The following is a 12,709-nucleotide window of genomic DNA, read 5'->3' as shown; positions in this document are numbered from 1 at the left end:
ATATAAATACAATGTAAAATGAAGTAAAATCAGGTCATTAAAAATCCCACTTTCCACGTGCTGTCATTAGATTTTATTAGATTAATAATGAAACTAATCACTCCATTACCTTTAGTAATAGCTGTAATCAGATCGCAAGTCCTTCTTTGAGTTACATATCAGATTATGTAATCAAAATAAGCCTTTGATCATTACATGTCCTTGATAATAGGATATAGAGTCATAAGGCTAAACATATTGCCTTATTAACAATCTTTCATTTTGTTGCTGTTTGTTCTAAATTAGTTGACTCATGTAAGGATTACACTCTGCCACATCCATCACGTAACTGTGAATGGTTTGAATACACATTTCAGTTCTGGGAAGGAGACACCTGGTGGAGACACCTGGTCTTGCTGTTTGTGTGTGTGTATGTGTGTGCGTGTGCATGGGTGATGTGTGTGTGAGCGACAGAGCGGGTGAATGAGATGGCTGGTCGAGCTCTGTGTGTGTGTGTGTGTTTGCATGTGTGTGTGTGTGTTTGCATGTGTGTATGTGTCTGTGTGTGTCTGTGTGTGAAGGACAGAGTGAATGAGCGAGATGGCTGGTCTTTGTGTGTGTGCGTGTGTGTGTGTGTGTGTGAAGGACATAGTTTGTCAGAGAGACAGGCAATCTGTGTGTGTGTGTGTGTGTGTGTGTGTGTGTGTGCGCGTGCGTGCGTGCGTGCGTGCGCTTGCGTATGTGTGAAGGACAAAGTAGATGAGGGAGACATGCAGTTTGTGTGTGTGTGTGTGTGTGTGTGTGTGTGTGTGTGCGTGTGTGCGTGTGTGTGTATGTGTGTGTGAAGTCTGTAAACACAGGAAGAGTATTAATAGAAATGAACAGGGTTGAGATTTGTTGACACTGTAGACTGCATACTATAATGTTACCCTGGTGATGCATTTGTCCGGATATTCTTTTCTATAGTATCAACAAGTCTATCAAAACCAAAACAAGAGCAGTGGAGAGACCATGGCCTTTTAAAAATGAAACACATCTCAGTAAAGATCTGGATCCTCAGGAAAGATGTGAACGATACCCCCCTGCTGGCCCCTGGCCTCAGTATTTAAAAGTATCTTTTTAAAAGTTAAAAAGTTTAAGGTTATTTCCTTTTAAAGCTATCATTTAAGATAATTGTTTGTAATGCCTAACCTGCTCAGAGAGAGAACACTGGTATTGACAGCGTTTCTTTGAGAGATTCCGTGTGCCACCTGCTGATACTAAATTAATTTCACTGTGCACCAGAAAATCCATGCTGGAGGTGATAGGAGTAGACATGTCATCCAATCAGATTAAAATGTCTGGGTTAGCTGGAATAAAACAACAACAACAAATCATGTTCAAGGAACAAATGAGTGAGACAAATGTGAGTTTCCAATTTTTTATTGCATTCAGTTCAACTGCAATTCCAACAGTGAACCCATGGAAACAGACTATTGTGTACACTGATATTTATTAATATAACTTAAAATGTAATGGTTTGTAACTTGCTTATTTTGTAACTGGGAGACGTGCAGGTTGCGAAGACGATAGCTAGATCTTTTAGGTCAGAGGAGTGCTCTCCACTCCTCTACGAAAGATGGCAGCATAATTTGCAATGGCGTTTACCCCTGTGGCGTATCCGTAGCTCCTGACTTCCGTAACAACATGGTCGGATACGAAAACGTCAGTTCCTGTTGTGAGATGTGGTTGCATGGTTTATCATGTGGTCCCATAGTCGTCCCTAAATATTGTTTTTTTTTAGTATTAGTATTATTATTGTTCCGTAAATTCAGAGTATCTCTGCTTGATTGCTTTCTGGAGAGTGGTGACAGACAAATTTTTTTCCAGATGTGATAAAATATACTGGCGTCAGAAGAACGCCTGGATTATCGCCGACTCGAAGACCAATTTGAACGCGCACTTCTATAGACTGCTCTCTAAGTTTAAAAGTTTGACAGTCCTGTTTTCGTCGTGTTTTTTGTTTTGTTTTGTTTTGTTTTGTTTTGTTTTGTCAGATAGTCTATATTAGCATTAGTGTTTTTTTTTAGCTGAAAGTGAACAGTAACCCAGCATGGAGGTGGACAACAGAGAATTTGTCCACACACCGTCGATGAAGACGGTGCGCTTTGGGGGCAATGTGCAGAGCACACTAGCTAAATTTAAGCAGGTAAGTTCAACAGTTACCGTCGCAGCGTTTAAAATGATGCTCCATAATATTACAACACAGGTCGTTTATGTCAGTTCTGCGTTGTGTTACATGTCTCATGTGTTTTGTTTGTTTATTTTATGTTCAAGGGCGACACGAGCGATTACGAATTGTTAAAACATCAGTTGTCAGATCCGGACATCAAGGTTGGTAAATCTATTGTTCCACCTCACATACGTGCGTGTCTACGCCGACATGTCGTCTCGAATTCAGACTTTCTCTAATACACAGCTTGGTCTTGTTTTCTGACAGGATGCACAGATTATCAACTGGTTGCAGGAATTTAGGACGTGTATCACTCAACTTAGCAAAGAACACGAACAGCTAATCTGCGTCGTTCTGGTGAGGACAATCAAGATAATGGGGTTTCTTGTGACACAGTGTACCATTTCTGCATTAGATATTGTCATTAAGCAACGTTAGGGAATACTGGGTCCAGCAAGTATCTAAGGTTGAAGAACTACCTTCAGGTTCTTGTACAATGGCAGTCCAGTCAGCCTGGACCCAGGGGACGTCCAGTCCGTCGCAGGGACTGATTTTGAGTAATAACGTGTGCTTGTGTGTGTGTGTGTGTGTGTGTGTGTGTGCAGTAGTGTTTGCGTTAATGTCTGTGTTTCTCTGGTGTGTAGCGGTTGCCTTGGCTGGGCCGTAGCCAGGCTGTGGTGGAGGAGTATCTCATGTTCCTAAGCAACCTCGTCTCCGCCCAGACTGTATACCTCAGAACCTGTCTCAAAATCCTGGTCACCAACTTCACGCCCAGTACGTGTTCTTTACCACTCATCTTCCTTTGTAGTTTTATGATGGTGATCATTTAAAATGATTTTTTGTGTTGTAAATGGCTGATATTTCCTTGCCTTTCCTCCAGAGAGAGTGAAGATTCAGGAGGGAGACGTGGATATTTCAGACTCAGATGATGATGATGACAGTAAGTCGGTTTGAACCTGTGCTGTGGCTACGCTCCACAAACCCAAGAGAACAAGCATTGGGCCTTAGAATCAACCCGTTTGTTCCATTTTTTTTTTTTGCAATCAAATGAAGAACAGCAGTACGGTAAAGCCCAAACAGTGGGCCTCCTCTCTCCTCTCACACACAGAGGAGGGGACCTCAGGGCTGACAGCTTTTTGCTCCTACAGGAGAAATTCCTCTATAACGCAGTGAATTCATTCAGACACTATAGATAAGTCAAAGTCCAATATCTTTCATTTTTACTTTTAACTGCTTGTGTCCCATAGCCTTTCCCAGTGTACTGTCCTGATGGAACTGTCATGTGTAATGTAATGTAATGTGCACAGGTCTTCCCAGGAACTTTGACCGTTGTCACCAGGCCTTGCAGATGATCGCCAGATATGTTCCTTCGTAAGTGTGGATGAGACAGTTGTTTGGTTTGTGAAACAAGTCTCATTCCTGTCAAACATCCAGATAACACCTTTTCTCTTCCCCTTTCAGCACCAGCAGGTTTCTGATGCCAATCCTCACAGAAAACTTCCCTTTTGTCCAAAAGTCTCCCAGATCTCTTGTAAGTTGTCACCCGGTAGCATTTCACACATGTGTTTGACCTCATAAGCAGTGTTTGACCTCATAAGCAGTGTCGCTTTCATAACTAACGTTTGTTGTCTGCTGCTGGGCAGGAGTGTTACGTTCATATTTAACGTTTGTTGTCTGCTGCTGGGCAGGAGTGTTACGTTCTTAACTAACGTTTGTTGTCTGCTGCTGGGCAGGAGTGTTACGTTCACAACCTGCTGCGGATCTCCATATACCTCCCTGTGCTGAGGAGAGACATTCTGGAGCTGCTTATCAGCAAGATGCTGACTCTGGATGTGAGTTTCCTGTGTTTTGTGTTTGTTTGTTTGACTGTAACTTCAGTTAATTTCAGGTTTTCTTGTAAAGACCAGACTTTGTGTCCTCAAAGCCAGTGCAGTGGCTCAGTGTGTGTTGAGACAATCGTTTTTTCCGTGCAGGCCAACGCTCCACGGAATGAGATCGAGGAGGCAGAGGAGAGTGCGGAACAGCAAGGCCAGAGCGGAGAATCCCAGGACAACGGCATCTTTGATATGGTGAGCAGTCGAATTCCTAAACTGTCATTATCTAATGGCTTTCTAAGAGCCTCTTATCCATCACATTCAAAGGCTGGAGTGGAGCCAGGGTTTGGTCCAGCCTCAGTCTCTGTGAGGAAACAGACGTTCTGTCTGCTTTTCATCAGAGAGGGAATTGGCGTTAACTTTCACCTTTCCCACGGTACCAGGATGAAGATGAGGAGATGGTGTCTGCTCCCTCCCTCAGCACTGCCATGGTCCACCCTGTTGCAGAGAGACTAGACACGTTAATGGTCGTCCTGCTGGCCTACATAAAGGACATGTGCCATGTTAATGGTGAGTGTTCACAGCGATGGTCTCCTAGAGTGATGAGTACTTATGTCGCTTTAGCGTCTCTGTATAATTAAGCTGACGCTGTTTTTCTCTCATCTGTCCTCAGGCACGCTGGAGCTAGAGCAAACCAAAGCCCTTTACAGGGACCTGCTGTCTGTGTTTGATAAACTCATCTTACCCACTCATGCCTCCTGCCACGTCCAGTACACTGTCTTCTACCTGTGCAGCTTTAGACTGGTGAGTCTGCCTCCCCCCCCCCCCCCCCCCCAGAATGACTGCAGGACGATGTCAGACACCCCTGTGTTTTTCTGTTTCATATTGACTGAGTAATTAGGTAAGGCTTGAAGCTTTTAGCATTGTTATTTTTAAGATGTGAAATGCCTTTCTCATGGGCATATTAAAGGCAATTAAATGGGACAAACCGATGTATGTGGGAGTATTTATTTTGAACGGTTATTGTGAAGGTTGTGTATGGTGTGTGGTGTGATGAGTGTTAAGGTTGTGTCTGTGTGGTGTGTTGAGTGATGAGCATTAAGGTTGTCTGTGTATGGTGTGTTGAGTGATGAGTGTTAAGGTTGTCTCTGTGTGGTGTGTTGAGTGATGAGCGTTAAGGTTGTGTCTGTGTGGTGTGATGAGTGTTGAGGTTGTCTGTGTGTTGAGTGATGAGTGTTAAGGTTGTGTTTGTGTGGTGTGTTGAGTGATGAGCGTTGAGGTTGTCTCTGTGTTGAGTGATGAGTGTTGAGGTTGTGTCTGTGTGGCGTGATGAGTGTTAAGGTGGTCTGTCTGTGTGGTGTGTTGAGTGATGAGTGTTAAGGTTGTGTCTGTGTGGTGTGTTGAGTGATGAGCGTTAAGGTTGTGTCTGTGTGGTGTGTTGAGTGATGAGTGTTTAGGTTGTCTGTGTGTTGAGTGATGAGCGTTAAGGTTGTCTGTGTATGGTGTGTTGAGTGATGAGTGTTAAGGTTGTCTCTGTGTGGTGTGTTGAGTGATGAGCGTTAAGGTTGTCTGTGTGGTGTGTTGAGTGATGAGCGTTAAGGTTATCTCTGTGTGGTGTGTTGAGTGATGAGCGTTGAGGTTGTCTCTATGTTGAGTGATGAGTGTTAAGGTTGTCTCTGTGTGGTGTGTTGAGTGATGAGTGTTAAGGTTGTCTCTGTGTTGAGTGATGAGTGTTAAGGTTGTGTCTGTGTGGTGTGTTGAGTGATGAGCGTTGAGGTTGTCTCTGTGTTGAGTGATGAGCGTTGAGGTTGTCTCTGTGTGGTGTGTTGAGTGATGAGTGTTGAGGTTGTCTCTGTGTGGTGTGTTGAGTGATGAGCATTAAGGTTGTCTCTGTGTTGAGTGATGAGTGTTAAGGTTGTGTCTGTGTGGTGTGTTGAGTGATGAGCGTTGAGGTTGTCTGTGTGTTGAGTGATGAGCGTTAAGGTTGTGTCTGTGTGGTGTGTTGAGTGATGAGCGTTGAGGTTGTCTGTGTGTTGAGTGATGAGCGTTAAGGTTGTGTCTGTGTGGTGTGTTGAGTGATGAGCGTCGAGGTTGTCTGTGTGTTGAGTGATGAGTGTTAAGGTTGTCTGTCTGTGTGGTGTGTTGAGTGATGAGTGTTGAGGTTGTCTGTGTGTTGAGTGATGAGTGTTAAGGTTGTCTGTCTGTGTGGTGTGTTGAGTGATGAGTGTTGAGGTTGTCTGTGTGTTGAGTGATGAGCGTTGAGGTTGTCTGTGTGTTGAGTGATGAGCGTTGAGGTTGTCTGTCTGTGTTGTGTTTTATATGCAGGGTTTGGCAGAGGCCTTCCTGGAGCACCTGTGGAAGCTCCTGCAGAGCCTGTCCCAGCCCTCGGTGCTCAGGCAGGCCGCCGCTGGGTACATGGGCAGCTTCCTGGCCAGAGCCAAGTTCCTGCCCGTCATGTGAGTGTCCTCTCCACACGCCTCTTTTCCCTCACTCTTTTTGCATTTAGTCATTCAATCAGGTTCATCCTCTGCTGGGCTCGGTCTCAGGACATGGACCCACACCCTCAGTTTGTTTAGACTCTGAGCAGTCAGAGGAATGTTGATGGAGTTTTGATGGGCTGTAAAGTATTAATATTGTGGATGTGTTTACACCACAGACTGTAACATACAGACTGTCATTGTTGTTTTGTTGCCAGTGTGAATGTAATGCTGGGCTGAATCTGTCTATACTGTGACTGAAACATGGGTCATTAGGTGCTCTCACAGTCTGACTGAGTTTAAATGTACTTAGAGCGTACAGTTGTCCTGGCTGTTGTGTAAAGGAGGGTATACACTATGCGATTTTGGGCTGTCCCAGATGAAAGACGACCGAAGTGAAAGGAATGCGGCGAATCTTTGGTCGTGGCTCTAAAACGGTGGTCCTGCGTCACACTGTGAGAGAGGTTCAGGTTTCTGAAATTTAGGATGACCATCTCACAATATAACTGCTACTACGACCTACGTCTACTAACCAACCAATAGGAATGCAGCATGAAATGACACATGTGACACTGTTTACCACCATAGTGCCGCAGACAGATGGCGCACGCTGATGACGTTTTATGCTTGTATACTGACTTGCAGTGTAGCCTACGATTCAGTAGGTGTTATCATCGTACAGTCTACGTACGCATTCAAGTTTATTAGATCCATGTCGCACTGTGTGACTTGCAATAAACTTATAAGACTGCTGAAATCTCACAGTCTGTAGGCCACTTTAGAGAGGAGATGTTGATTTTGGTGAAGAACATTTGGGAGAATGTATCTCAACTGGTGGTTATGTCACTCTGATGCTTTGTAGACTTTACATAACACCATCAAACCATTCAGCCTGGGATTTGTTTGTTTTTTTTTTTTTCAACGAGTGATGGTCCTTATCATACATCTCATTCTTAATCAGCCTGTTTTTATGTTTCCTTTTGCGTTTTTTTGGGGGGTCAGAACGGTGAAAGCCTGTCTGGATTTGCTGGTGCCGTGGCTGCACCTCTACATTGACGGTCAGGACTCCGGGTCACGGGCCTTCTGTGACGTAGACATCCACGGGCCCTTCTACGCAGCCTGCCAGGCCGTGTTTTACACCCTGATCTTCAGGCACAGAGCCATCCTGGACGGCAACATGAAGAAAGGTCAGCAGGGGTCATATTCTAATGTACTACACACAACAATCACCCCCCCCCAACCCCCCACAGCACAGCACATCACTTCACTCTCTCCTCTGCAGCTTCTCTCCATGTGAACTACAAATAGACTTTTTTATTTGACCTTAATCTCCATTTTTAACTGTTAGTGGCACCCGCTGAACAGTCAGTAAATTCCACGTGTATGTATGCGTGCGTGTTTGTTTGCATGCGTGTGTGTGTGTGTGTCTGTGAGCAGGACTGGCCTATCTGCAGAGTCTAAACCTGGAGCGAATTGTTATGTGTCAGCTGAACCCACTGAAGGTGTGTCTGCCCGCTGTTACCAACATGTTCGCTGCTATCACCAGGTACCGTGAGAGAGCCCATGTACAGTCAGCACATCACATTGGCTGCTGCCTGTTTTTATGCCCAATACTCACAACAGCTCCCGCCGGTTTTGTCCTGTCAGGAAGTATCAGCTTGTGTTCTGTTACACCATCATCGAGCGAAATGCCCGTACCGTTTTGCCCATCGTGAGGAGTTCTAAGGGAGGAGACAGTGTTTCCACCAACACAAACCCTTTGGATAGTTTCTTCCCCTTTGACCCGTACCTGCTAAAGAGGTAATCCCCTAATGTTTTGCCATCTCAGTAGTCTTTAGCAATCTCTAAACTGTTCATAACTCTGGGTTGGTGTTTTTTTTTTTTTCTTTTCTTTATTAGGTCGGGGAAGATTTTTGAACCAATCTATCAGGCATGGGAGGAATCCTCTGACTGTATGGTGCAAAGTCCAAAGAAGGACGTGAGAAAGGTAATGATCCTGTAACAGACACCTAGACACTGACGCTGTGAAAGGCTCTTCAGAAACACTGTAAAACAAAAAAAGGCCTCACGTGACTGGAGTGATGACCTGCTTTTGTGACGGAAGTTTGCCTGGCAACTGCTCAGTTTAATTAATTTAGTCGTTTTTTTTTTTCCTGATCATTTAATCTCCAATAATCCGATCATTTCCGTACTTTTACTTACTCAGTTCATACTCCTGAAACACTAGCGTTTTTTGGCCTGATTGGAGATCAGTCTGAGTGTTTGTTTACGTTGAGAAGCATTAGATGTCACTTTTCTGAGTTCAGGTGTGGATCTGTGTCTGGATCAGGATGCACAGTGATGAAGTTTATCTCTGGCCTTGCAGGCGTCCACAGAGGACGAGGATGATTTCCTCCAGGGCGAGACGCCGAAAGGAGAAACTATCCTGGGTATGACTCCCAGCTCCTACGACTCCAACCTCCACAGCCCCAGGAGCGTGGGCTCTCCCCCTGTCGCCTTTCTGCAGAGGCCTTTCTGATCTCTGTCCTTCACCGCTCTCCCGAGGAGGAGACGACAGGCGGGACAGGAGCAGTCCGTGAGGAGAACACGTGACGTGGAGGCAGGCAGTGTTTTGGAGAGTTCCTTTTAACAAACACTCAGCGAGTGGTCGTTGGAGGTCAACTGTAATTGGGGGGAAAATTGGAGGGGTTAATGTGAGCTAATCTGAGGGGTTCGTGTGACCTTCATTTTCTTTTTTCAGCTCTGGCTTTTTTTCTGTGTAGCACCCTTACAGGTAGTTTTCTATCAGGTTTTTGACACTAGTCAAATGGTCCAGTTTCCATATGCAACAGTGTAAAAATACAAAGATATGTTTGTAAGATATGTTTTGATAATTCTGTATTTAAGGAGGTTTTGCAAAAGAAGTTTTGCATTTTCACAGTTTATTATTGTTTAATACATTACTGTATAGATTTCATTTTAACTATTTCATGTGGAGATAGTGTTTGAAAGGGAAATTTAAAATAACAATAAAAATTTAAAGAAAAAAGAGAACTTATGATGTTTCACTGCTGTTCTCAGCCTGACGCATCCCTGTTGTTCCACTGGCTGACCCCCTAAACATTCCTAAAGTTTCATTGGTCGACACCATAAACATTCCTACAGTATCATTGGTCGACTCGATATACTTTCCTACAGTTCCACTGGCCGACTGCATGATCATCCTCTCAGTTTCACTTGCCAACTCCACATGACTTTTAGGGGGAACTACATCTTCATTTGTTTTTCTTCAAGAGTTCTGAATCTCTGAAGGAAAACGTGGACCTATGCAGAACAGTATCAGAGCCTATGGAGAGCCTATGGAGCGCGGGCCCTGAGAGAGGTCAAATGCAGCCAGGTGGAGTAAATCCTAAATGTACAGAACGTACTTTCATTCTGACGTTAAAGAAAAAAAAGAGAAGGTGCTGCACAAGCTGCTGTAGCTGGTGCCTGAATGGTGGGGGGGGCTTCAGTCTGTGTCTGTGTGCATTTCCATATAGCCAAGTGAATGAGAGGAGGCCATACGTGCTAAATGAAGACCGGCTGACCGGGCTGTGCTCCTGTGCTCCTGTGTCTGCCCTCAGGGGAAGCAGTAGGAGCTGCGTGTTTGGTGTCGGAAAAATCAGAGCAGCTTTAGACACGCGGGAGAAATTCTCTTCCACAAAAAAAATGACCCATCGTTTTAAATACTGTTAACCTGGCAAGTGTACTGTCAGGAACGTCACGGTGAATTTGGCTCTGTGGGGACGACGTTTTTCATCAGGGCTGTCGAAAAGGGAAACAAAATGAACGATGATTTTCCTGTATCATTCGGTTAAAGAGTAACATACAGAGAAAACAGTGGAAACCCATGTCAGCTCATCCTTTAATAAAAACCATAAAAGATGTTTAGGCCACACATGTCGCAGTCTAGTTAAAATACAGGACTATACAGAAGCATTGTCAGAGCAAGTGCAGTTATGAATATAAACAAAATAAATCTCACACATAATAGCACTATTAATGTTACACAAATGTTCACCCATGTATCCTCTTTTTTCATAATGAAACAGTGTGTGTGTTACACTCCTGTGTGCATTAGAGACTTTATGATGCAAGAAAGAACATTCCCTTACAGAGTGGTTACGGAAGTAACCGGAACCGCGCACCACCTCTCTGCTCTTGGGCCGGCCGCCGTTAGAGGTGGAACCGTGCAATATGACCCTCTGGAGCTTGATAGTGCCATGGCAACCAAAACCCTCTGAACAAGCTGTGAACGCCTCATAAAAGTCACCGTGGCAACGCTGAGCCACACATGCAGTCCAAGGTCATAGTTCCTCAGAAGGACAGGACGAAGGTGATTCCTGACGTTAAGATTATAGCGCTGTCTCTCACAGAAGTACCATGATAGCACTGTAAAATTGTTCCGTAAAAACTGGATGGTACCATCAACAAGAACATAAAGAGGACATCAAAGGTCTAATTGCAAGATTTACAAGGTTTACAACAGCAACTGAGAACCTAGTAATTAGCAGGCAATATCTAAAGCTTCTCTCAGTGATAAATGATTGGATTTGAATATGAAATCGTCCAAGCATCATAGCACTTCCAAAATTCAAATATGCATCATGTCAAATGTTGAGACGTCGGGAGTACCGACCCAGTGCTCTACGTTAGTTATAATACACATGCATACAGCTAGAACAGCCACAGTGACAACTGAAACCACACAGATCACTGAACACGTGCTTTGAGCTCATGTTTCAAACTTAACACACAGCCTGGTCAAATGAGTTCACACATTAGCTGTCATTACAGGTGCACTCAGATATTCAGCCCTTCAGGAAAACAGTCAAAGCACATTAACCTGCTTTGTCGTTTTCTTTCTCTGCAGTATCGTGTCACTTCATTTTAATATAGAATAATTTTCTCACCTTATAACTTGATTAAGTCTGACTCTGGCCCTTACATGAATAAAATTCTAGGTGGACCTCATGACTCCCCTCATGACTCTGAGTGACTGTGTGACTGACACCTGTGTCTCCTGCAGGACTGCAGTCTCTCTGGGGTCCCTCTGAATGACAAAGGCGTGAATTTGACCGTGGTGCTCTGGAATGCTTGTTTTGGTTCTTTTTGTTTTGTTTTTGTTATGGAAAGCCTTTTTTGGGGGGTGAAAGGCATTGTGACATAGATAGAAAATCTGTATTCCAAACCGTTTCATAAAAACAAAACAAAAAAGAAAAGAAAAGAAAAATGACAGTGAATTGTGAACTGTGTGGTCTTTCAGCCTAAACATATCATAATACACTTTTAGGACAGGTCTTCATGTCTTAGTTATATGAAATGCCACTGTGTGCATTACAACATGAATACAGACTGCACTGCGTCACACACGTGTCCGTTAATGAAAACCACCATCTTGAATCTTTCCAGTTTTTATATGTCGTTAACTGGACTGTCAATTACTAACGTGGAAATTTTCAGAGCAGAAAAAATTAAAACACCAACTTTGTCAAACGTTTGTCACCCTCTTCATAAGAACTCTCTTCTCTTTACACATTCAGACACTGATTTAACACTGAGAGTTAAATACATAAATTTACAGCCATTTTCAGGAAAACAACTCTCCAATACAGTGTTTTACTCTCACACCAACTCCGCTCGGAACTGAGAACGGGATCACCGTTTCAGTGAATGAAACCTACACTGGAAGGCTTCACCATCTTCTCCCTCTACAGAGGTGTTTCTTCACTACAGTCCTAGAGACACACTAGACTGTGTGTTTCTAGCTCACCTCACTCAGTGATCAGTAGATGAGTTACATCAGGACTGGCCATACAGGACTAGTGCCCAGAGCTGTCTGTGTGTGCCCAGGCCTGCAGCTGGCTACTGCTCTACAGTAAAGTCATTTTTAGGTCTGTAAGAGTCAAGTGTAAAGTCCAGGTCAGGTCTCACAGAGGAAGGTCCAAGTCAAGTGTGAAGTCTTTGGTCAGGAATCAGAGTCAAGTCTCTTTTAGCAATCAGTGTTCAGCACAAACTCACCATGTTCTTCTACGGGGAAAACACGCCCTGCTGATTATGCCTCACTTAGCTACAGATCGCATTTGACATGTTGGTAAAGTAAGAAGAAGCTGAATTATTCTGGGCTATGATTATAAAAAAAAAACAGTAGGTTTATGAAGCATGTAATTTTAACCAAGGCTTTAGCCTCTTATCGCGAATCCTACAGC

At 44.0% G+C, this 12,709-nt stretch overlaps 1 protein-coding gene across 1 annotated transcript; it reads left to right on the top strand.

Annotated features, from left to right (window-relative positions):
* Positions 1-2,057: 2,057 nt before the first annotated feature.
* Positions 2,058-9,429, top strand: rrn3 (RRN3 homolog, RNA polymerase I transcription factor). The gene is made up of 17 exons (XM_030790218.1): positions 2,058-2,167; positions 2,296-2,352; positions 2,459-2,548; positions 2,836-2,965; positions 3,072-3,131; positions 3,499-3,562; positions 3,653-3,722; positions 3,925-4,023; positions 4,165-4,260; positions 4,449-4,575; positions 4,679-4,809; positions 6,331-6,461; positions 7,485-7,669; positions 7,920-8,028; positions 8,130-8,282; positions 8,382-8,469; positions 8,848-9,429. The coding sequence occupies exons 1-17, from the start codon at positions 2,072-2,074 to the stop codon at positions 8,998-9,000; spliced, it is 1,839 nt and encodes a 612-aa protein (XP_030646078.1). The 5' UTR covers positions 2,058-2,071; the 3' UTR covers positions 9,001-9,429.
* Positions 9,430-12,709: the final 3,280 nt, after the last annotated feature.

This window comes from Chanos chanos, chromosome 13 (genome assembly GCF_902362185.1).
Source record: "Chanos chanos chromosome 13, fChaCha1.1, whole genome shotgun sequence".
Taxonomy (NCBI): Eukaryota; Metazoa; Chordata; class Actinopteri; order Gonorynchiformes; family Chanidae; genus Chanos; species Chanos chanos.
Note: the sequence above shows the minus strand (reverse complement) of the source record. Positions and strands in the feature narration are given on the sequence as shown.

What these genes read in the sequence shown, in the direction of transcription:
- rrn3 (XM_030790218.1), top strand. Translation starts at nt 2,072, where the DNA reads ATGGAGGTGGACAACAGAGAATTTGTCCACACACCGTCGATGAAGACG. An exon ending in GGACATGTGCCATGTTAATG is followed by an intron (nt 4,576 to 4,678) that starts GTGAGTGTTCAC and finishes ATCTGTCCTCAG; the next exon opens with GCACGCTGGAGCTAGAGCAA. An exon ending in GCCAAGTTCCTGCCCGTCAT is followed by an intron (nt 6,462 to 7,484) that starts GTGAGTGTCCTC and finishes TTGGGGGGTCAG; the next exon opens with AACGGTGAAAGCCTGTCTGG.